The 22,576-nt window shown below is 33.1% G+C and overlaps 2 protein-coding genes across 2 annotated transcripts; both read right to left on the bottom strand.

The window, feature by feature from the left end:
• Positions 1-718: 718 nt before the first annotated feature.
• LOC105325595 (leucine-rich melanocyte differentiation-associated protein) lies at positions 719-11,834 on the bottom strand. Its single transcript, XM_034455318.2, has 7 exons — positions 11,676-11,834; positions 10,311-10,411; positions 8,777-8,903; positions 8,240-8,379; positions 6,538-6,664; positions 1,130-1,217; positions 719-1,038 (listed from the first exon to the last, which is right to left on the bottom strand). The coding sequence occupies exons 1-7, from the start codon at positions 11,751-11,753 to the stop codon at positions 959-961; spliced, it is 741 nt and encodes a 246-aa protein (XP_034311209.1). The 5' UTR covers positions 11,754-11,834; the 3' UTR covers positions 719-958.
• Positions 11,835-14,099: 2,265 nt separating this feature from the next.
• On the bottom strand, positions 14,100-22,547 carry Testican-1 (proteoglycan Cow). Its single transcript, XM_066066849.1, has 9 exons — positions 22,224-22,547; positions 19,364-19,424; positions 18,211-18,307; positions 17,242-17,464; positions 16,716-16,766; positions 16,061-16,103; positions 15,514-15,645; positions 14,805-15,206; positions 14,100-14,287 (listed from the first exon to the last, which is right to left on the bottom strand). Exons 1-9 carry the CDS (start codon positions 22,305-22,307, stop codon positions 14,238-14,240), a joined length of 1,143 nt encoding a protein of 380 aa, XP_065922921.1. The 5' UTR covers positions 22,308-22,547; the 3' UTR covers positions 14,100-14,237.
• Positions 22,548-22,576: the final 29 nt, after the last annotated feature.

Below are 22,576 nucleotides of genomic sequence, written 5' to 3'. Positions count from 1 at the left end.
GTTGACTTTAATGAAAAATATATGATAGACAGCCACATTGTCTTCGTATTTTTTGATTGACCCTCGTATATTTACATGTATTTTTTTTTAAATTTAATACTGAACAACCAGTTGTACAAATCATAAGTGCGGATCAACCACTACTCATTCTAGAATGTAAAACATCTGAGTGTTACACAGTAACTGTATTTACACAATTCTTTAGTTTACATAAAGTAGTTTACATGAAGTAGATTGCCTTCACTGTGGTGTTAACCAAGACAGAGAGTCCTACTCACTATTTATGTTTTATACGAGAAATTGTTAAACAATAGAAATTGAATGTACAGATATTGGTGCATTTGATAATCACATATACTGTTACTTAAAAGGCTCTCTATTCATTCATTATTTACACTCATAAAGACCAAATACATATGAATATTATTCTTACTTAGTGATCTTTAAATCTTTGTACAATTTATAGATACATGTACTACAAACATGTGGTAAGTTGAAGACCAAAAACTAAACAGGAGCCTTGGGAATTCTCCACCTTCCCATAAAAAAAACCAATACAGTAACTAAATTTGTAGTAGTAATCAAGTACATGTATAATCAAGAGTAACGGTATATGCAAATAATATGAACAATTTCATATTCAACACAAATTCCATTATGCATTGGGAAAATTTAGAATCTTTAAAAAAATTGTTTGTTTTTTTAATCATCTTACATATTCCTTGATGTATGAGTAATTGGATGGAACATATTTTGCCGTTTTCTGTGGTATTTACTGGTAAGTAAATGTAATGACAAATTATCAAGTCTTTCTTATTTCGTTCTTGTTTTGATTTTTCAAGATGCTCTCTGAATCACATTGGATGATGTGAAAATACCGTCAACCAAGGGTCTCCTGTCTGTGATTATTTTTAAAAATGTAATATTGGAATTGTCCTTGTCTTTGATAAAGGTCATTTCACAAGTCTTTGTTTCTGATGAATCTATTCCCTTCTGAGTGCTTTCCATAATAGATATATTTACTCTTGCCAAATGAGGCTATGGAAAATAAACAAAATATGGTGGTTAAACATGATGTACATGTGAGCATAAGAGAGAGAAAGAGAGAGAGAGAGAGAGAGAGACCCACCAACTGGTTTCTCCAGACTTTTGGTGGAATTTGGAAGAGGTGTGAATGCTGATGGTTCTGTATCGTTTCCTTCTTCTTTATGTTCTATCTGTAAAGATAATTGTTAATCTGTCATTAATTCCAGATGAAAATTAATACTTTATTAATAGAACTGCTTTTGAATCATTTGATTGCTGCCTGTAAATAAGGTAATTCAATAAACAGGAACAATCTACAGGTGAAACATACATTTACAAAATGTCCACTACATTCTAGAAGTGTACATATTAGCATTTATTTCTTTTAAAATAAGAAATCATAAGAGATCTTTGTGAAACACTTATGCCCCCCTCCCTTGGAAACATCCACAAAGAAAATGAACGTAAACTGCAAATATTTAGAATTTTTCTAAGTCCAAGGGGCATAACTCTGTCAAAAATTGCTCTATCATACCCAAAATCAAATTGACCTCGATATTATTAAGATAAACCTGAATACTAAATTTCATATCAATATGTGCACCCTCTGCGAAGAAAATGAGTAGAAACTGCAAATAACTGGAATTTTTCTACGTCCAAAAGCCATAACCCTGTTAAATTGCTCGATCATACCCAATATTGAGCTTGACCTAGATAATATTATGATAAACCTGGATACCAAATTTCATTTCAATATGTTCATCTCCTGTGAAGAAAATGAGTGGAAACTGCAAATAACTGGAATTTTTCAACGTCCAATGGCCATAACTCTGTCGAAAAAGGCTTGATCGTACCCAATATCGAACTTGACCTAGATATTATCATGATAAATCTGTTTACCAAATTTCATTTCAATATGTGCACCCTCTGCGAAGAAAATGAGTGAAAATTGCAAATAACTGGAATTTTTCTACATCCAAGAGCCATAACTCTGTCGAAAATAGCTTGATCGTACCCAATATGGAACTTGACCTAGATAATATCATGATAAACCTGTATACCATATTTCATTTCAATATGTTCATCCTCTGCGGAGAAAATAAGTGGAAACTGTTGGTGGACCGTCCGACAGACTGACAGACAGCAGCAAAGCAATATGCCCTCCCTTCTTCGAAGGGGGGCATAAAAATATGAGTTATCAGTCAGAACCTCTTACCTCTTTCTCCTTTACACCCGTTCTAAGTTATGACTTATAACATCCTCCTCCTTATCATCAGTTCTTAAACAGGATCCCTTACCTCTTCTATGAAATCAGATCTAAGACAGGATATATCTTACCTCTTCCTCCCTGACATCAGTTCTAAGATAGGACCTCTTACCTCTTCCTCCTTATCATTAGTTCTTAAATAGGACCTCTTTCCTCTTCCTCTTTTACATTGGTTCTAAAATAGGACCTCTTTTCTCATCCTTTTTACATGATGGTCATCACCTCCAAAATAGGACCTCTTTCCTCTTCCTCTTTAACATCACTTCCAAAATAGGACCTCTTTCCTCATCCTCTTTTACATCACTACTTGGATAGAACCTCTTTCCTCATCCTCTTTTACATAACTTTTAAGATAGGACCTCTCACCTTTTCTATTTTCACATCTGTTCTAAGACAGAACCTCTTGTCTCTTCCTCTTTCATATCAGTTCTAAGATAGGAACTCTTTTCTCATCTTCTTTTTACATCAGTTCTAAGGATGGACCTCTTTCCTCTTCCTCTTATACATCAGTTCTAAGATAGGAACTCTTTCCTCTTCCTCCCTCTTATACATCGGTTCTAAGACAGGATCTCTTACCTTTTCCTCTTATACATCAGTTCTAAAACAGGATCTCTTACCTCTTCCTCTTATACATCAGTTCTAAGATAGGAACTCTTTCCTCTTCCTCCCTCTTATACATTAGTTCTAAGACAGGATCTCTTACCTCTTCCTCTTATACATCAGTTCTAAGACAGGATCTCTAACCTCTTCCTCTTATACATCAGTTCTAAGACAGGATCTCTTACCTCTTCCTCTTATACATCAGTTGTAAGATAGGAACTCTTACCTCTTCCTCTTATACATCAGTTCTAAGACAGGATCTCTAACCTCTTCCTCTTATACATCAGTTCTAAGACATGATCTCTTACCTCTTCCTCTTATACATCAGTTCTAAGACAGGATCTCTTTCCTCTTATACATCAGTTTAAAAACAGGATCTCTTACCTCTTCCTCTTACACATAAGTTCTAAGACAGGATCTCTTACCTCTTCCTCTTATACATCAGTTCTAAAACAGGATCTCTTACCTCTTCCTCTTATACATCAGTTCAAAAACAAGATCTCTTACCTCTTCCTCTTATACATCAGTTCTAAGACAGGATCTCTTTCCTCTTACACATAAGTTCTAAGACAGGATCTCTTACCTCTTCCTCTTATACATCAGTTCTAAAACAGGATCTCTTACCTCTTCCTCTTATACATCAGTTCTAAGACATTATCTCTTACCTCTTCCTCTTATACATCAGTTCTAAGACAGGATCTCTTTCCTCTTATACATCAGTTCTAAGACATTATCTCTTACCTCTTCCTCTTATACATCAGTTCTAAGACATTATCTCTTACCTCATCCTCTTATACATCAGTTCTAAGACAGGATATCTTACCTCTCCCTCTTACACATCAGTTCTAAGAAAGGATTTCTTACCTCTTCCTCTTATACATCAGTTCAAAAACAGGATCTCTTACCTCTTCCTCTTATACATCAGTTCAAAAACAGGATCTCTTACCTCTTCCTCTTATACATCAGTTCTAAAACAGGATCTTTTACCTCTTCCTCCCTCTTATACATCAGTTCTAAGACAGGATCTCTTTCCTCTTACACATCAGTTCTAAGACAGGATTTCTTACCACTTCCTCTTATACATCAGTTCTAAGACAGGATCTCTTTCCTCTTATACATCAGTTCTAAGACAGGATTTCCTACCTCTTCCTCTTATACATCAGTTCTAAGACATGATTTCTTACCTCTTCCTCTTACACATCACTTCCAAAATAGGACCTCTTTCCTCATCCTCTTTTACATCACTACTTGGATAGAACCTCTTTCCTCATCCTCTTTTACATAACTTTTAAGATAGGACCTCTAACTTTTTTCTATTTTCACATCTGTTCTAAGACAGAACCTCTTGTCTCTTCCTCTTTCATATCAGTTCTAAGATAGGAACTCTTTTCTCATCTTCTTTTTACATCAGTTCTAAGGATGGACCTCTTTCCTCTTCCTCTTATACATCAGTTCTAAGATAGGAACTCTTTCCTCTTCCTCCCTCTTATACATCGGTTCTAAGACAGGATCTCTTACCTTTTCCTCTTATACATCAGTTCTAAAACAGGATCTCTTACCTCTTCCTCTTATACATCAGTTCTAAGATAGGAACTCTTTCCTCTTCCTCCCTCTTATACATTAGTTCTAAGACAGGATCTCTTACCTCTTCCTCTTATACATCAGTTCTAAGACAGGATCTCTAACCTCTTCCTCTTATACATCAGTTCTAAGACAGGATCTCTTACCTCTTCCTCTTATACATCAGTTGTAAGATAGGAACTCTTACCTCTTCCTCTTATACATCAGTTCTAAGACAGGATCTCTAACCTCTTCCTCTTATACATCAGTTCTAAGACATGATCTCTTACCTCTTCCTCTTATACATCAGTTCTAAGACAGGATCTCTTTCCTCTTACACATCAGTTCTAAGACAGGATTTCTTACCTCTTCCTCTTATACATCAGTTTAAAAACAGGATCTCTTACCTCTTCCTCTTATACATCAGTTCTAAAACAGGATCTCTTACCTCTTCCTCTTATACATCAGTTCAAAAACAAGATCTCTTACCTCTTCCTCTTATACATCAGTTCTAAGACAGGATCTCTTTCCTCTTACACATAAGTTCTAAGACAGGATCTCTTACCTCTTCCTCTTATACATCAGTTCTAAAACAGGATCTCTTACCTCTTCCTCTTATACATCAGTTCTAAGACATGATCTCTTACCTCTTCCTCTTATACATCAGTTCTAAGACAGGATCTCTTTCCTCTTATACATCAGTTCTAAGACATTATCTCTTACCTCTTCCTCTTATACATCAGTTCTAAGACATTATCTCTTACCTCATCCTCTTATACATCAGTTCTAAGACAGGATATCTTACCTCTCCCTCTTACACATCAGTTCTAAGAAAGGATTTCTTACCTCTTCCTCTTATACATCAGTTCAAAAACAGGATCTCTTACCTCTTCCTCTTATACATCAGTTCTAAAACAGGATCTTTTACCTCTTCCTCCCTCTTATACATCAGTTCTAAGACAGGATCTCTTTCCTCTTACACATCAGTTCTAAGACAGGATTTCTTACCACTTCCTCTTATACATCAGTTCTAAGACAGGATCTCTTTCCTCTTATACATCAGTTCTAAGACAGGATTTCTTACCTCTTCCTCTTATACATCAGTTCTAAGACAGGATTTCTTACCTCTTCCTCTTACACATCAGTTCTAAGACAGGATTTCTTACCTCTTCCTCTTATACATCAGTTCTAAAACAGGATCTCTTACCTCTTCCTCTTATACATCAGTTCTAAAACAGGATCTCTTACCTCTTCCTCTTATACATCAGTTCTAAGACAGGATTTCTTACCTCTTCCTCTTATACATCAGTTCTAAAACAGGGTCTCTTACCTCTTCCTCTTATACATCAGTTCTAAGACAGGATTTCTTACCTCTTCCTCTTATACATCAGTTCTAAAACAGGATCTCTTACCTCTTCCTCTTATACATCAGTTCTAAGACAGGATTTCTTACCACTTCCTCTTATACATCAGTTCTAAGACAGGATCTCTTTCCTCTTACACATCAGTTCTAAGACAGGATTTCTTACCTCTTCCTCTTATACATCAGTTCTAAAACAGGATCTCTTACCTCTTCCTCTTATACATCAGTTCTAAGACAGGATTTCTTACCTCTTCCTCTTATACATCAGTTCTAAAACAGGATCTCTTACCTCTTCCTCTTATACATCAGTTCTAAGACAGGATTTCTTACCTCTTCCTCTTACACATCAGTTCTAAGACAGGATTTCTTACCTCTTCCTCTTATATACATCAGTTCTAAAACAGGATCTCTTACCTCTTCCTCTTATACATCAGTTCTAAGACAGGATCTCTTTCCTCTTACACATCAGTTCTAAGACAGGATTTCTTACCTCTTCCAATTTGAAGAAATATCTTAACCATTCCTTTTTCACATCAGATCTAAGATAGGACCTTTAACCTCCTCTTTTTTTATCATTTTTAGATTTGACCTCAAACCTTTCATTTTTACATCATATCTTAAACAGGACCTATAACCTAGCTCTATCTCACTGATTTTAGTTATATGATAGGACCTTTTACCTCTTCCTGTTTTATATCAATTCTTAGACAGGACCTCTTACCTCTTCCTCCCTGACCTTGATGACCTGCATAAATGGTCCAACTCTTCTTGCCTCTGCTAGTTCCTCATCTTTTACACTTGTGGAATCCAGGAACTTTAGTCCAGGCAATTGGAACAAAACGTAATACCTGCCATAAACACACAAACAAGCTTTTACATTATAGCATTAAGATATTATATATTCACAGTTCACACTTCCAGAGTACAGTTTAAACAACACATGTATGAGCTGCAATATTTGTGAGAAAAGTTGTTGTGATTTATAACTTCAAAGATAGAAAAAAAATTGAGGTTTTATAAATGTTATATAAAGGACCATATGCTGTACATTTATTATTTCACATAAATGATATTTGGAGCAAATGTTTCTCTTCTGTTTTTAATAAAGTAAAAATTAAGTGCATGTTTGCTTTAATACCTACCAATATTTACCAATACTACTAAGTATAAGTCAAATAATATGAATAGTTACACACAAATATAGTACTTGAGTAGCCTTGCTCAATATCCTTCCAAAGACCTTATAAGAGATGGGAAAAAAGACTATTTAAAAAAAAAAATCTATTTTTAAAATTGCAGGAAATGATCCCTTTTACTGATGTCTTAGATGAACAATTAATTCATACTGAGCAGTGGTAATTATTATCCAGATTGTTGTAATAGCCAGTACATAGAGGTATAGTGTTTATATATCTTATCAAGATATGTAAGGGCAGATACATGTTAATTATGGTTTTATCAAATACATGTAATAATAGTCCTTTGTGTGGAAAAACCTATTTATGGGCTCTGATTCATGTAAAATTAAATCATAGTTATCTTGTACATAATTATGTAATATTTGATATTCCAAACATGTCATGAAATGCAATATGTTCATGCAGTTTCAGTCTTATTTAAGGTTAAATTCATGTGTAGAATTATAACAACCATGCATGTATACAGTGCTCAGCTCATATATTGCTTTATCAAATAATTACATTATTGTTTCTTTGTTAACTTTCAATGGCCAACTTCCTTTGTTTAAGTACAAAGCCAAGCTGTTTCCTCTCAATTTTACTAAAGAACTATCACCAATCAACAATTATACAGTACAATGAACTTACTCGTTTGAGCTAGCTTATATAAGTGTACATGTGGAAAATGTAGTAAAATGGTAGAAAAAATGGTAAACATGTGTAAGCAGCACCTTAGTTTTAGCATTCCTAAAACTAATAAAGACTAAAGACACTACATGTATCACTCGGGTAATAACAAATGCACTACCTGTATCTCAGGTAAGACCAAACACAATACCTGTATCTTGGGTAATAACAAACACACTACCTGTATCTTGGGTAATAACAAACACACTACCTGTTTCTCAGATATGAACAAACATGCTACCTGTATCTCAGGTAAGAACAAACACTACCTGTATCTCATGTAGGAACAAACACCCTATCTGTATCTCAGGTAAGAACAAACACGCTACCTGTATCTCATGTAAAAACAATCACACTTCCCGTAATTTAGATATGACTAACAGGTTACCTGTATCTCAGTTAAGAAAAAACATGCCACAAGTATCTCGGGTAAGAACAAATGCACCTTATGTATCTCAGGTAAGAACAAATGCAATACCTGTATCTTGGGTAAGAATATACACACTACCTATATCTTTTAAGATTAATTTATCTATATGTGTGGAAAGACCACTTTACCTATATCTCTGGTAATCCTCTTCGTCTTTATCCAGACTTGACAGCTGATTGGGACATGCTTCATTGCTTAGCATGCTTAAATATGTCAAACTTGGAAGATTTTTAGAGATGTTATTCAGAAGCTGATCAAGATTTGTTATCTGAGCAGTGTTTAAGGAAGAAGTATGAGAAATGTCAACATTACAAGGAGGATCAAGTTCAAAATCACATCACCCAGTGAAACTCAATTTTAAACATTGTGTACTTGTAAGTGCACATTTACAAGCAGTGTTCAAAATCACATCATCAAAGGATGCATTTTTGCAATACTTACTAACAAAATATTGATCAATGATGATGTCGAAATAAGAGAGAGAGAGAGAGAGAGAGAGAGAGAGAGAGAGAGAGTTGGCTTTGGCTTTATATGTTTGTACACATCTTAATCATTGTGTATAGTATTAATTAGAATTGTTATCCAAAAATCAAATGAAAGTCTATAAAGATCATAATTATAAAATTTTTAGCAATTTAGTTTGTTCAAATCAACAAAAAGGATACTCTATTTTTATTTAAAGTAACAGTGTGAAGGTTTTTGAGCATTGGAAACTTTATGTCATCATCTAGGGCATTGTTGTCTAGGACAAGTTCTTCTAGCTGTGAAAACTTCTCAAGTCCATCCAAAGATCTACAAAACAATGTATTTATAAACCATCAACATAATTAGTCCAACCTCCAGAAAATGGTCAGTTTTCTTTAATTAATGCTAACATTACAACAAAATATATAATATATAAAATGCATCATCTTCCATACAGTTAAGAAAAAAAATAGCTTGTACCTGTCATAAATGTTATTATCAAAGAGACATTTTGTGTTACGAAAATACTTTAAATAAATACAAGATTTAAATAAACATCGTGGACTTAGCCTATAGGACCTATATATTTAAACTAATCAAAGATGTACATGCGTTGAAGATCGAGAAAAAGCTGCACAAACAAGTTTTGCTCATTTTATCTTGAACAATCAATTCAACAAATTGAACTTGCAGTATATATTAACAGCATAGCATATTTATGCTGTAAACCAACTATTATTTGCTTGCAAGAAAAATTCATAAAAATTGTTGTCACAAAATTCCTTGCCACAAACATGATGCTTAATGTCCCTCTTTTCTGTTTAATAATACCAGTATCAACATAAGGCTTTGTCTTGAAAAATTAATTACCGTAGCTGCAGACAAGTTTAAAATTGATTAAACACAAAATAAAATCATCACAAAGAAAAGTTGGTTTACCAATATATTGCATACAGTAAGTCCCAAGGTACAAATTAAAGAAAAATTTAATGCTGCCATTTTTTAAAATTATATATCATCAGTTATATCTCTGTAAAATACTGTAAGTGTACATCATTCTATTTAGGCTGAGCGTTATTGGCATAAATAACATTTCTACTAAATTTATTACAACACTAATGTCATTCACCATTACTAATGACATAAGAATAGTGCTAATTTAGCACTTTTCTTAGGTTATACATTGTATTTAAAAGTGAATAAAACGTTCTTAATTATCATAAACAACATTTTAAATTGGCAGAAATTGGCTTTCTTACAAATTACTGTAGATTCCTAATTAAACGCGAGGAATTAATTTCCACGTAAAATTGTAAGAAGTAACCTTCGCGGATTTTAAAGTCTCGCTTTTATTTTTCAGACAGTTTTTAACTATAGGAAATTAATATAACAAAAAATTGGTGAACGCGATTTTATATTCTCACGATTTAATACAAAACAGCGGAATTAAGTACTTGCGTAAGAGGATTTAACAGTAACTGTTTGGAATGTTATACATGTATTCAATTTGTAATCTTTTTTTTTTTAGAAAGTCAATTTCTGCCAAATATTATTTAATTACACTAAAAATAGAATACGAATAGCAATTACATTTTAAATTTCAATCAGATTTTGTCATAATGTTGAATCTGAGAAAAAACTACATGTACATGTATACCGGTATTCTTAATTTGTGACAACTTATTTACCTGAGGACTGATGAAGAGAATTCTTATTGTATTCAATTGTACTTACCTTAAACAATTAAAACTCAGATCTAATCTTTTTGTTTTCTCAGCAAATTCATTGACAGCTTCCACAGGGATTTTCGTAAGATCCTGTCCAGCCAGTGAAAGCTGTTCATACAAAGACCAAAATGTAAATTCAAGTTGGCTGCATGTATTCTATACTTAGTATTTGAACATAATTTAGAGGCATATTACAGATGTAAAACATTTTTGAATTGCAACAAGCAAAAGAATTTTTATAACTCATAAACATATATATAAACTAATTCCATGTTCAAAGATTGAGATTAAAAAGAAGAGTGCATAGCATTCAGTACAGCTCGTTTGTAATTTGTATGTCAAATTATGGTAAATATGTACAGTGTGTACAGGATGTATATACTAATATCAATATACTGTAGCTGTCATAAGTTTCTGCTTCCACCAGTTTTTGTGTAATATCTTGATAACCATAACTACCTTTGCACCCAAACTACAAACATTCATAAATTAGAATGAAAAAAGACCAGGTTATCTGTTTTGAAACGCCCCCTCTACCGCTTCAGGTTTAATTACACAGTCCAAAATAAAAAGTCTAGTGGGATTTTGTATTGCAAAAGACATGAAAGTATCCAAGATGATAACAATGAAAAATTGTGTGATGTGTCTAGAATACTTGAAGAAATGAAGAAAAGATGTAAAAATTTCCCATTTAGAATCTCCGTATGATGTGTGTTTTTGTTCCTGTAAAATTCTCCTGGTAAAAACAGATGATACATCAACAAAGAAATCTTGAATTTTTTCACTTTTATCAATCTGAATTGTACTCCAATGACAGGTATTTGTTTATCTTAATTAAAAATCATCAAAAAGTGATGAAAACAATAACTTGGGACATACTATAGTATATACGACCTGGTGTGTCAAAGTTCTAATAAATGACATTTAGTGAATTAATATACTAGTAAATTAAGCTGTGATTTTATTTATTCTCTTTTGAGAAGTGGACAGGCATAGCCTACATCCACATGGATGTAGACTATGCCTGTCCATGGATGAAGACTATGCCTGTCCAATTCTCAAAAGAGAATAACATTACATGTATTGTTAAAACTATGGCATAAAGCAAAATAACATTAGAACTGTTAAAAGATGTTGTAAAATGTGAATTACAGTGAACCAGGCTGATGAGAATGATGTCTGCTATGACGCTAGCCTTTCTAGAATTATCGAAATCATACATCTTTACAGTCTGTAGATTCTAAAGACAAAATGTGTGAAAATGGGTCTACTATTCAGACTATGATTGCATCTTGCATCAAACAACTGGTTTCAGTACACACGATCAAAAATCAAATTAGTCCAACACAGAAGCAAAATAAACAAATCTTACCATTCCATCGTCAAAAACAGGCCTAGGGACATCATCTTCTTCGATTTCTTGATTCTCTTCGTGTTGATCGTCAGCCATATTTACATCACGTGATATTGCACTCAAAACACTTGTCACGTGAGTGAGTCGAAACTGAAACTAGAAACGTGCTTAGATTGACAGTTCTGATAAGTTATATTTTAACGTAATTTTCTTTACACTCTCTTGTTTCAGCAAAGCCTTGCCTATATGAGAATTAATATTTTCTGAAGATACCTTTAATCAGCTGTTAATTTGAGTTTTGAACATATTTTGAACTATATGGGGTTCAACATTTTCAAGGACGTGTGGTATAACTTTTATTAACTTACCAAAATTTCAGTCTTTCACTTTTAAGCCAACTGGCATTGTTATTATAATGGATGACTTTAATCTCCTTTATTTTGGTTGTAAGATATTGCCAATAAGAACTTAAACCGGGGGATGAGTGACATGCATGAATAAGTGTATAAAGCAATTAGCTATGACTTAAAATAGGGCCTTGGGGAAAAATCACACTCCTTTGCATTGTCATAAAACATGCCTTTATGTTTATACAACTTTACATAACTTGCACAACCTAAAATAACACGCCATCGCTGCAACACAACTTTATAACATACTGTCACACGATCCGATTAAAATCAGCTGTTCTGATACGCTACCGCTCTCGAGTATCAAAACAGATTGGCTATCACACTACTACAAAACGCTAACCCAACTACCAACAGTACTTCACAAAACTTACCATGAAGGTCTCGCACAACTCACCACCATCCAACAAAGCTTCACGAAAATGCCACAAAGAATAGCATGTTTGAGACGTGTAATGTTTTCAAGAACAACTAGTTAGGTGAAGTTGTGCTAATGCTAAGGCACATAGTTTGAAGTTGTGTTGGCTGGATTGCATGTGGGAGATGGCGAGTTTCATGAAGCTTTGTTAGCACAACAGCTCTTGATGTGTAGCAAGATAATCCAATGGCATGTTGTGTGAAGTTGTTACAGGTATTCTGAAGGCATAGTGTGTGAGGACATGACTTTATGGTGGTTTTTCACAAACTAAATACTGTGGAATCATTAAAATTTGTGGTGGCTCAATTTTCGTGGTATTCGTTGGTAACCCTTCCCCAAGAATTTACATCCTCGATGAAAACAAATTTTGAAAGAGTAAGTTACCTTACTGACACTAAAAACTGACACATCCACGAAATTACATCCCCATGAATAAACAAAAATCCCCCAATCCACGAAAAATGGACATCCACGAATTTAAATGAATCCACAGTATTTCAAGATAACTAAGGAACATTTCTACAAATAGTATGTATAAATTATTTATAATAGTCACTGTATGTGGGCCAAGCACAACAAAAATTCCATAAGCTAAGAAAAGATGCTCAACTTCTTCCGATACAATATGGTGCAAAAGGCAGAAATTATTAAACCATATGCAAGACAATTCATTCCATTGGAACTTGTACAGCATTAATTTGAAACAAGTATGTACAGGGTACAGACAGGTTGATGCCATCCTTTTAATATCATAAGTGTTCAGTTTAGATACTAAGCATAGAAGACCAACTAAAACACAGCCTGGAATGCTATATTTAATCAATAGAAGGCAAACAGTTTTAAATACAAGCAAACTTTGAGCAAAAGTGAAACACTGTTTTTTTCGTTGTTTTGTTTGTGTTTAAATCAAAATAAAGTTTTACTTTAAAAAAGGTCACATAAAAGATGGTTTTATAATGTACAAATATTTGACAAGAATGTCATTTCTTGAATGTTCAGCTTCCACATTCAGTTTGATGAAAGATTCATACAAATAATGCTCTTATCAACATTGTTACTGTCTTGAGATAAATTACTATCTCATGAGATAAAAAAGTATCAATGTTCAGATTTTTAAAAAAAGTTCACAAAAATTGTATATGGGAGTATAAATCTAAAACAATAAAAATTTCACAACCAATCAAGAATGTCCAACACATAAACAACCATTGGTGGAGTGTATACACAAAAGACTGACACATACATGTACATAGAATCTTGCATATGTAAATGAAAAGTAGTAATAACTACAGGTGTACATCTATTGACTTAACACTATTAAAGGCAAGTACAAGCTGGGTCAAATGTGACATATCAAATGCTAAGAGACGTTACAAAGGCAATACGGTGGGCCAAGTTCAAAAGAGCAGCAAAATGGCTCTCAAAAAGTTTTCTTATAATGCTTTCCAAACCTAGATATATAGATAGATATACGGTAGTTTCTGGTAATATCAAATACAAATAAAATCAAAACATCATAATAAATGTTTGTACATATATATAGATACAAAGGAGATAAAATTGGAATCAATATAATAAAAATACATTTGTATATATTTCTTTGATCATAAAATCTTTGAACGCCATTCAAATATTGTTGCATAGAAATTCTTTTCAACTACTTTTAAGCCAAAAATAGAACAGCATTGTTTTAAATAATATACTAATATATTGTAGACAATTTCAGCAATGAATTGTTTAGGAGCGGCAGAATCAGTTCATCTTCATTGTAGTCTTGGCACGTCCAAGGGCATCAAACTTCCCTATAAATAAAATAGGTCATAGACATAAATGTACATCAACCATGTAGATAATACTGTAATTGAAAATAGAAAAATTTACATTAAGTAAAACAAAAATGTACACTTAGATATAAATGCTGTTCAGTTGAAAGAATAGCTGTACTCTTGTAGTTAATCATCAAGTGTATTTAAATGTTAAAAGGTTATTTATATTTTCTACAATTGATCGCATTAACATTCTTAACTTTGTTTCAGTGATGTTAATCATGAATTTAAAATTGAATTGCGAACAATTTCATCACATTTTATCATTGATCAACATGTCATAATGGTATAGGTATGATGCTCATATTGAAATATACTGGTATATCTTTCTTATCATAGATTATTATTATTATACTGTTCAATCACTAACATAATATCAGTATCGGTACATTTACAAACAGCTGATCACCGGTCCAGCCCTGACCTACCACAGTTAGGCTATCAGTATCAGTACATTTACAAACAGCTGATCACCGGTCCAGCCCTGACCTACCACAGTTAGGCTCCCCCTTCTTCATGGACATCCGTGTCCCTCTGATCTCGTTTCCATTGAAGTCCGCACACCAGCAGAATCCTGTGCTAGAATTACACTGCATCCTCTTGAAGTAGCCTTCCACAGTGCACCTTGGCATTGTGGCGCCCAGGAGTTTCCCTTCCCTGGCCTCTTTCTGGGCGAGGTCACACGGGGCCTCAGCCTGGAAGCAGCAGCACCACTCCTGTTTACTGAGATGTGAGTCGGCGTCCGTGTCACATGAGTTGAGGAATGGCCTCATACAAGCTTCCTTCTGGTTGTTCTCCATCACTGCCATCTCGTGTTTGTCCAGGTGATGGTCTTGGTTCTTGTCCAGCTGATGGAACTGCCACATCACTGACTTGACACAGTGACACTTTCCATCTACAAATTCAAGAAGAGCACTTGTTATCAAAACATGTTCTTTTCAATGCAGAGGAAACAAAATATTACAAATTTAAATGTGTCTCTCATTTTGACTAATAATGATAATTTCCTTGAGAAAGGTATGCTGATCATTTTAGCCACATCAGTTTATTACAGCCAAAACAACATTAGAGGTTTTACAATTTATGCCACTTTAATTCAATTATTTGATGATTTATCATTCAAACAAACATTTGGAAATGACAGTTAATTCCCCAAACAACAAGGTACATCAACTCCTCACTTTACTGAGTTTTGTACCCACCTTTTTGAGGTTCGCTCACACTTCTCTTTGAGATATGGCCGTGGACCTTCTCCTCATGGTGCTTCTCATGAAGTGTTACAAACCAGCCCTGGAGGCGAACAGCCATCTTTTCTAGGTCCTTCTTGTCACAAACTAAATAAATCAACAACATTCGTAATCCACTTACAATCTTTACAATAAAAATATACAGAAAAAACCCATGAAGAAGCCATCACATGTACAATGTACATATATGATTAAATGCAGGTTTTATCACTTAAATTAATGAAATTAATGTTTTACCTACAGAGTGTATGCTTTATGATATAAATCTTAGTGAAATAATTTTCAAAATGCCATTAATTTGCACCGTTTTGATACAACATCAAGAACATATAGATGTGACTGCATGTGAGATATATTTAAACATTATTAATCATATGTCCTACAAAATAGATACATGTAATTATGTTAAGGCAATCAAAAGTGGGCCAGCCAGAATAGAATATTATAAGATATTAATGTCAAAGTGTTGAGGGATGGACAAAATAATTGGAATCCATTTTACCTGATTCAGAGGCTGGTTTAGGAGCCATGTGTTTCATTAATTCCTGAAACGATAAAATCCATTGCTAATTATGTTATACATATACCTTCAGATACAATTTATGTAAATGCAATCTTTCACAAAATTTAAATGTATCTAAATACATCAACTAAACATGAATGTAATTTACATACTTCTAATGCATTAATAAATTAATGCATTTTCACAATACAATCTTTAGAGCCCCACCCTATTGCCAGAACCCCTGACCCAAGTGCCATGAACATCACAATGTTGGTAGATAGCTCAATGCTTATTACAATCATGCCATCAGATGACTGTTTGATGTCAAGGAGGAAAGAGTAAATTTTTGTTAAGATTGCATTAATTTTTATGGTTTGATGGTCTTGGCCCCACCTCTCAGGCCCTTGGAGGGCAGGAGCAATGAATTTCAAATTTTTACTCCCCTTCACCCAAAGATGCTATATGCAAAAGTTGAAATTGGTTCAGTGGTTCCAGAGAAGAGGCTTAAAACGTTCAAAAGTTTACGACTGACGAACGATGACGGACAAAAACAAATAGCAATAGGTCACCTGAGTGACTCAGGTAACCTTAAAAGCTTTATCAAATACAAGCAAGATCACTAACTCCTATAACTCTAAAGTACCCCACCCACCTTGGCATCCTCCATCTTTTCTAACAGGATCCTGTCTTTGGAGACCTTTTCCTGTTAAAAAAAATAAAAGTCATTTCTCATCTGAAACTTCTAATACCTAAATAAAATCTACTATACATTCATCAGATAAATCATACATGTATGCAGCTTCCAGATATTCAGTGCAATAAGCTTTCCTTAATTCAAAATGGAAATGCCATTACTAGGAGCAATTAATTCTAAAAACATACAAGTCAGGAACCATTGGAAATAAAAAGCATTTTAGTTTTCTTCCTAAATTTTTTATTTTTAATCTTTAAAAGCCATATATAGAAGTTAGTTCAAATTTTCTTTTGTTTAAAAAATCATCAAAAACTCCCTACTTTTGGAAAATCAATTGTCTTTTAGTCAAATTTTTACAGATACTGTTTATGTCTTTTACCATTACTGACTCGTCACTTTTTTACAGTCCAAATTAAATTCAATATATTACCTTTACAAATCAAAATGGCACTATAATTAAAACATAAAATATACATCAACATACTGGATTCCTTCGTTTGTGAACCATGCCATGCTTGTTCTTCAAAATATTTATTTTATCTTGATATTTTGAGAACTCCAGTGCTTTCTTTTCATAATAATCCAGTCCATGCTTTTGGTGCTTGCTAAGCCTCTCCTGGAAATGATGTCTCTTATTGAATCTGGCATGTTTGCCATGCTGGAAGTTTCTTCTACCTAAGCGGCGGCTCTTGCGCAATAGTCTTCGACTGCAATAGCAAAAGTATTGACAAATAAATAAATCAGTTTTACTACCTACAAATAAATCTGCATCATTAAGTACATGTAAACCCTAGAATCTTAAACTATTTTATGACAATTGTGAAAGGTTGTGGTTTTTTTTTTTAAGTTTCCAATCCAATATCAAGTGAAGTCAACCACGCCATTATACATGTACCATCAGCAAGCCTGCTAGGTAAACAATGTTCTAAATGCCATAATAATAGAAGTGCATTCTGAAGTTGTATGTGGTTCATGAATAAACTTCATTTTCTTCTCACTTTGTTTAGTTAAGAAGGAAGATAATATCAGCATGTTATTTCTTTTACATTAACGTGACTTAAACTGGGTTAACGTCAGGTAGGGTTTCTAGTAAAATGTAGCCCCAGGTGAGAGACGAGAGACGAGCTTCTAACTGACACAGATCAAGTTACACCACATTCAGGAGAGAGAGACATGATTACATGGAACCTTCTCAGTTAGCTTTAACATCTGTACATCAAGTCCATTCCTTGTAAGGTGCTACCCTATCTAGTTACATCTTATCCAATAATGTTACAGAATGACACACATTAATTCAAAATTATACACCATGTACAACAAACTTAATGACATTAGATATATTGGCCAGGAAATACAGGAATAAAGTGATTCTAATGCATACAGTGTACCTCTTATTGATGTACCTGTTCAGGTGTACTTGTACCTCACACCGTGACAGGGGACCAAGACTCACCTGTCTCTTACTATGTGTCTAGCCAAACACACTGATTTATCAGTTCCTTTTTCTTTCACACAAACTTCATTTTTCTTACATTCTTCCAAACATGTTCCTGTAAATTGGGGAAAATCTATTAACATCATCTGAATTTGTTTTAAAAACTACTATTAAAGGCATTTACTGGAACATTTATTACAAATGGTTTTTATGCTATAATAGATACTCAGTTAGCATTGCCTTTACAGCCAGTGTAAAAAATGCAAGGTGGTTAATGGAAAACATCTTTGATAAGTTATGTATCCCTCTCAATTTTCAATTGATAAATAACCAGGCCACATTTGTATAGATTTGGCAGGTGTTGTGTTTTTTTTAGTATTTTTTCAATTTGTTGAGTCTCTGGGTTACTTCTCCACAAAATCATATGAGAAATACACATTTTGAAAACATGGACACAAACCAGATGACTTTAGAGACCAATAAATGTTTTTAACAGATATGAGTTTAATGCATCTCAAATGCTTATAGGTGTTGTTGTATGGTTTCCAATTTTGAAATTGTTTAAAACATTTTTAGATCTAAATAAGCAAATTTCATTTTTCGTTGCAATGAAATATTTTGTTTTTAACAGACAAAATATTAATACTTTAAGGACAAAATATTAATACTTTAAGGATTTGCATCAATTGACATTGATATGGTTCAATAAAACTTGACAGTTTCCATGTGTGTGAACACACTAATCCTCGAGTAGTGTAAAGGATGGGCTTCTTAATTTAAGCAGCAAAAATATTAATTTTCCCAACAGTAAAATACTACTACTAGACTGCTCCAACAAACCCAATCATTATTAACTTGTCAATTAAATCATACATTCATTATGAATTGGACCTCGTCATTTCAATCATTAAAAAATAATAATTTTGTTTACAGTGTATGTATGATTAATATTTACTTATTTGTTATCTTAAGAAAATTGTTATTTTGAAATTTGTGTTCAATAACAGTTATTCAATATGAATTAGCTTTCCAGTCAAAAAACAATTGAGTAACTAAATATCCCATTATCTTTAACATCATTGAATAGGATTCTGGTAATTTCTGAATAAGAAATCTTTACACCTTTGATGATATACATACTATTATAGTGTATAAAAATTGTGACACTCACCTCTTGTAAACCATTTGAATTTCAGGGATTTATCTGTATGGAACTCTTTTTTCCACATTTTCTGTTTTAAAAAAGATTATTAATTAGATGTTAAACTTTGCCATCACCAGAATTAAATTTTACTAAACTGTCTTTCATGGGAATCTAGTAGGCATAGTTGGTAATCCATACTGCATGTTCTGAACATATTGCATATTGTAATGTATGTAAAATAAGTGAACAAACTACAGAGGTTCAAACACAAGTTTTGACAACTTACAAAGTTCTCATCATAGATATACATACTGTATGCAGGAAAATACCCCCATTTAATTTTCGCTCCTTTCGCACTTGCTGTCAGTAGGAATTTAAGACTAGACGAATTTCAAATTTTTAATTATATATCTCTCTTTAAACACAATGTTTGGAGGAATTCAAGACAAGGAAAAAATGTTTGCAAGTGAAAAAGAATGAAAATAACCATAGTAGAAAATTGATAACTCTTCTTTAATTGATAACTCTTCTTTCATTTGATATTACTATAAATAAATGAAGTTATTAAAACATATATAGGAGAGTATTTAAAGTTAAAAAGGAGGTAATTAAAAAATGAATAACAACTATTATCAATAAAGATATTTACAGTAATGAGTATAATGGGAACTTTACTTGAATAAACATATATTGTTCATTGTATTTAACAAAATTTTAACAAATTTTAGGCAAACAAGGTATAGGACGAGAAATAACTATGGTTCAGACCAAATACCCCAAAACTGAATCAAAAATACATATATTTTAGCAGTATCAATATGGTATGCATAATCACAGCAGAAATAAACTAAAGTGAGAGGGGTCTCAGTACTGTGATCAGATGTAGAACAAAACTATTTCACAGGATTTGTACTGTACATTTTTAATATAAATAATTAATTTTTATAAAATTTCCTATTAACTCATAATTAAAAGGTCCTTTAGAGTAATGTGCGAGTACCCATTATTGCCGATTGTTATGAAAACAAGATTTCCGTTAACTATTCGTTGTTTTTAGCTACAAACCAAAATAAATACATTTATTACACAATTAGACACTATAAGAGTTGGGAACGAAGAAAATTTACTTCAAACATCTTGGAACTCACCGTAACAAAGGTAAGCCTATGAAAACGTATCTCATTTGTATCCATGCGATGACATATGCCACTGAATAATATTTACCTCTGTGTTATGATATTTGACCAAAATAAGCAAGATGCCATTTCTACTACACAATATTTAACAGAGAAAACCGAGCGTCTGCTTGCTTGTAAGACGCCATTTTGTCTGCAACCTGAGGCGGATCAAAGATTTATCCCCACGCACCTGCGGTGTAACTTAGAGGCATTGCTATTTAAATTCACACACATTATTTCTTTTACTGGACTCATTTAAATTTATTCTAAAAAAGCTTTTAATAAATAAACAATGCATTTCTTTAATTTTTAATCATTTGTCCCGAGACATGTGAAGCAAAACAAATGTTCCTCCTATTGTGTGCATGTGGTAGCTGCAGGACTGTAGCTCCCGGTCTGAAAAAAAATCGGATGGACAACCTGGGAGCTACAGTGCCTACCATAGGAAAAATCTGCAATTTACGGCGTACAACAAAGTGCGCTAGTTTTGGACTTATGAACCTTATTTTCACATAAATTCTGTAAAAATAATTGGTACCATTAAATTCCTCGGTCAATTTGCTATTGATATCCTCACTTAACTTGCCTCAGACTTTCTCTTAAACATGATAACCGACCTCGGAAAATGAAGTATGTTAATTTACGTCGAGATCGAGAGTCGCCATTTCTAAATGTAAACAAACTTGCACCACTTTTAATTACAGGGCTTATGATGGTGTTTAAAAGAATATCAGAGGCAAGTAAAGTGACGATATCTGTAGTAAAATATCCGAGGAATTTTTTGGAATCAAATATTTGTACAGAATGTGATCGTAAATGAGATTAATCAGTCCAAAACTAGCGCATTTATTTGTGCACAGTAAATTGCAGTTTTTTACTATGGGAGGCACTGTAGCTCCCAGGTCGTCCATCTGAATTTTTTCAGACCAGGAGCTACAGTCCTGCAGCTATACATGTGGCTGCAGGGATTTCGAAAAACAATATTGCTTATTATATGGTTGAATTGCGTTTATGATATAATTTTTTATGTTATATTCTTACATTTTATTTATTTTTTGCTAGATTGTTTTAAAATTTTGACCTTTTTACCGATTAATTACTGAAAAATGACGATAAGATATGAGCGGAAATAATGGGTACTCAAATTCCTGCAAATCGAAGATCAAGGACGGGGTTTATTTTCAGCCAGAAGTAAGTCTATATTGATGAAAATAAAATAAAAATAATCACTCAAATTAAATAAATGAACAGTGCAGAGATCTGCATTGAAATTTTTACATGACAGCTTACGTGATGAGAGTAATATAGAAAAACTTGTGTATTCTTCGGCAATAATGGGTACTTGCACGTTACTCGTACAGCATCCAAAATTACAAATACAGCTTTTTAACAATTTTGAGCAAAAGATACATATATCCACATTCTAAAATTACACTGCTGAAGACTGTTATAATACAGTTTGTTATTGTTTAAAGAATGGTTCAAAGCTATATAATTGTACAATTATAAATAGTTTGAGCTGGACATGTTAAGCCTAGCAAAATAGGCTCAGTAATAACGAATGCCTTGTTGGTTTGAAATCTGGGGATCATATATGAAACAATGCCTATTAACATAACACTTTCACAACACAGCTGCAACAAACATTACTTATCAAAGTTTTACATACTTTATTATGTGCGGTGGTTTTTAAAGAAAGATAATTTCACCTTTTTGAAATCTTTTCCATGAAGATTAGCCTCTAAGACTGCAACCCAGATAACCAACAAGCACAGCACAACTTTCCCGTCCATGTTGACGTTCCTATACCAATGTTGGGATTGGTCACCGAAAACTTTACCAACTTTGTGTGACGTCACATGAGGTCATGGTAGTGAAAATATACGTTTTAAAACCTTTTTAAACCATCATAATGAAATTTACTACACTAATTTCATTTAAAAGGATCAAAATATTGAAACCTGATAATAAAATATTGTTATTATATAATAAAAAAGATTTTATTCATTTAACAATTCGGAATAGGCTTAATTCAGTTTTGATTTTTATATTTGTGTTGTCG

This window comes from Magallana gigas, chromosome 7 (assembly GCF_963853765.1).
Source record: "Magallana gigas chromosome 7, xbMagGiga1.1, whole genome shotgun sequence".
Classification (NCBI taxonomy): domain Eukaryota; kingdom Metazoa; phylum Mollusca; class Bivalvia; order Ostreida; family Ostreidae; genus Magallana; species Magallana gigas.
Note: the sequence above shows the minus strand (reverse complement) of the source record. Positions and strands in the feature narration are given on the sequence as shown.

Coding starts and splice junctions, on each gene's coding strand:
- LOC105325595 (XM_034455318.2), bottom strand. CDS start 11,753: ATGGCTGACGATCAACACGAAGAGAATCAAGAAATCGAAGAAGATGAT. Junction 8,380..8,776: donor TTACTTTAAATAAAAATAGA/GTATCCTTTTTG, acceptor AACACTGCTCAG/ATAACAAATCTTGATCAGCT. Junction 6,665..8,239: donor GAGGATTACCAGAGATATAG/GTAAAGTGGTCT, acceptor TGTTTATGGCAG/GTATTACGTTTTGTTCCAAT.
- Testican-1 (XM_066066849.1), bottom strand. CDS start 22,307: ATGGACGGGAAAGTTGTGCTGTGCTTGTTGGTTATCTGGGTTGCAGTC. Junction 18,308..19,363: donor ATTCAAATGGTTTACAAGAG/GTGAGTGTCACA, acceptor CCCAATTTACAG/GAACATGTTTGGAAGAATGT. Junction 16,767..17,241: donor TTCACAAACGAAGGAATCCA/GTATGTTGATGT, acceptor TTTTTTTAACAG/GAAAAGGTCTCCAAAGACAG.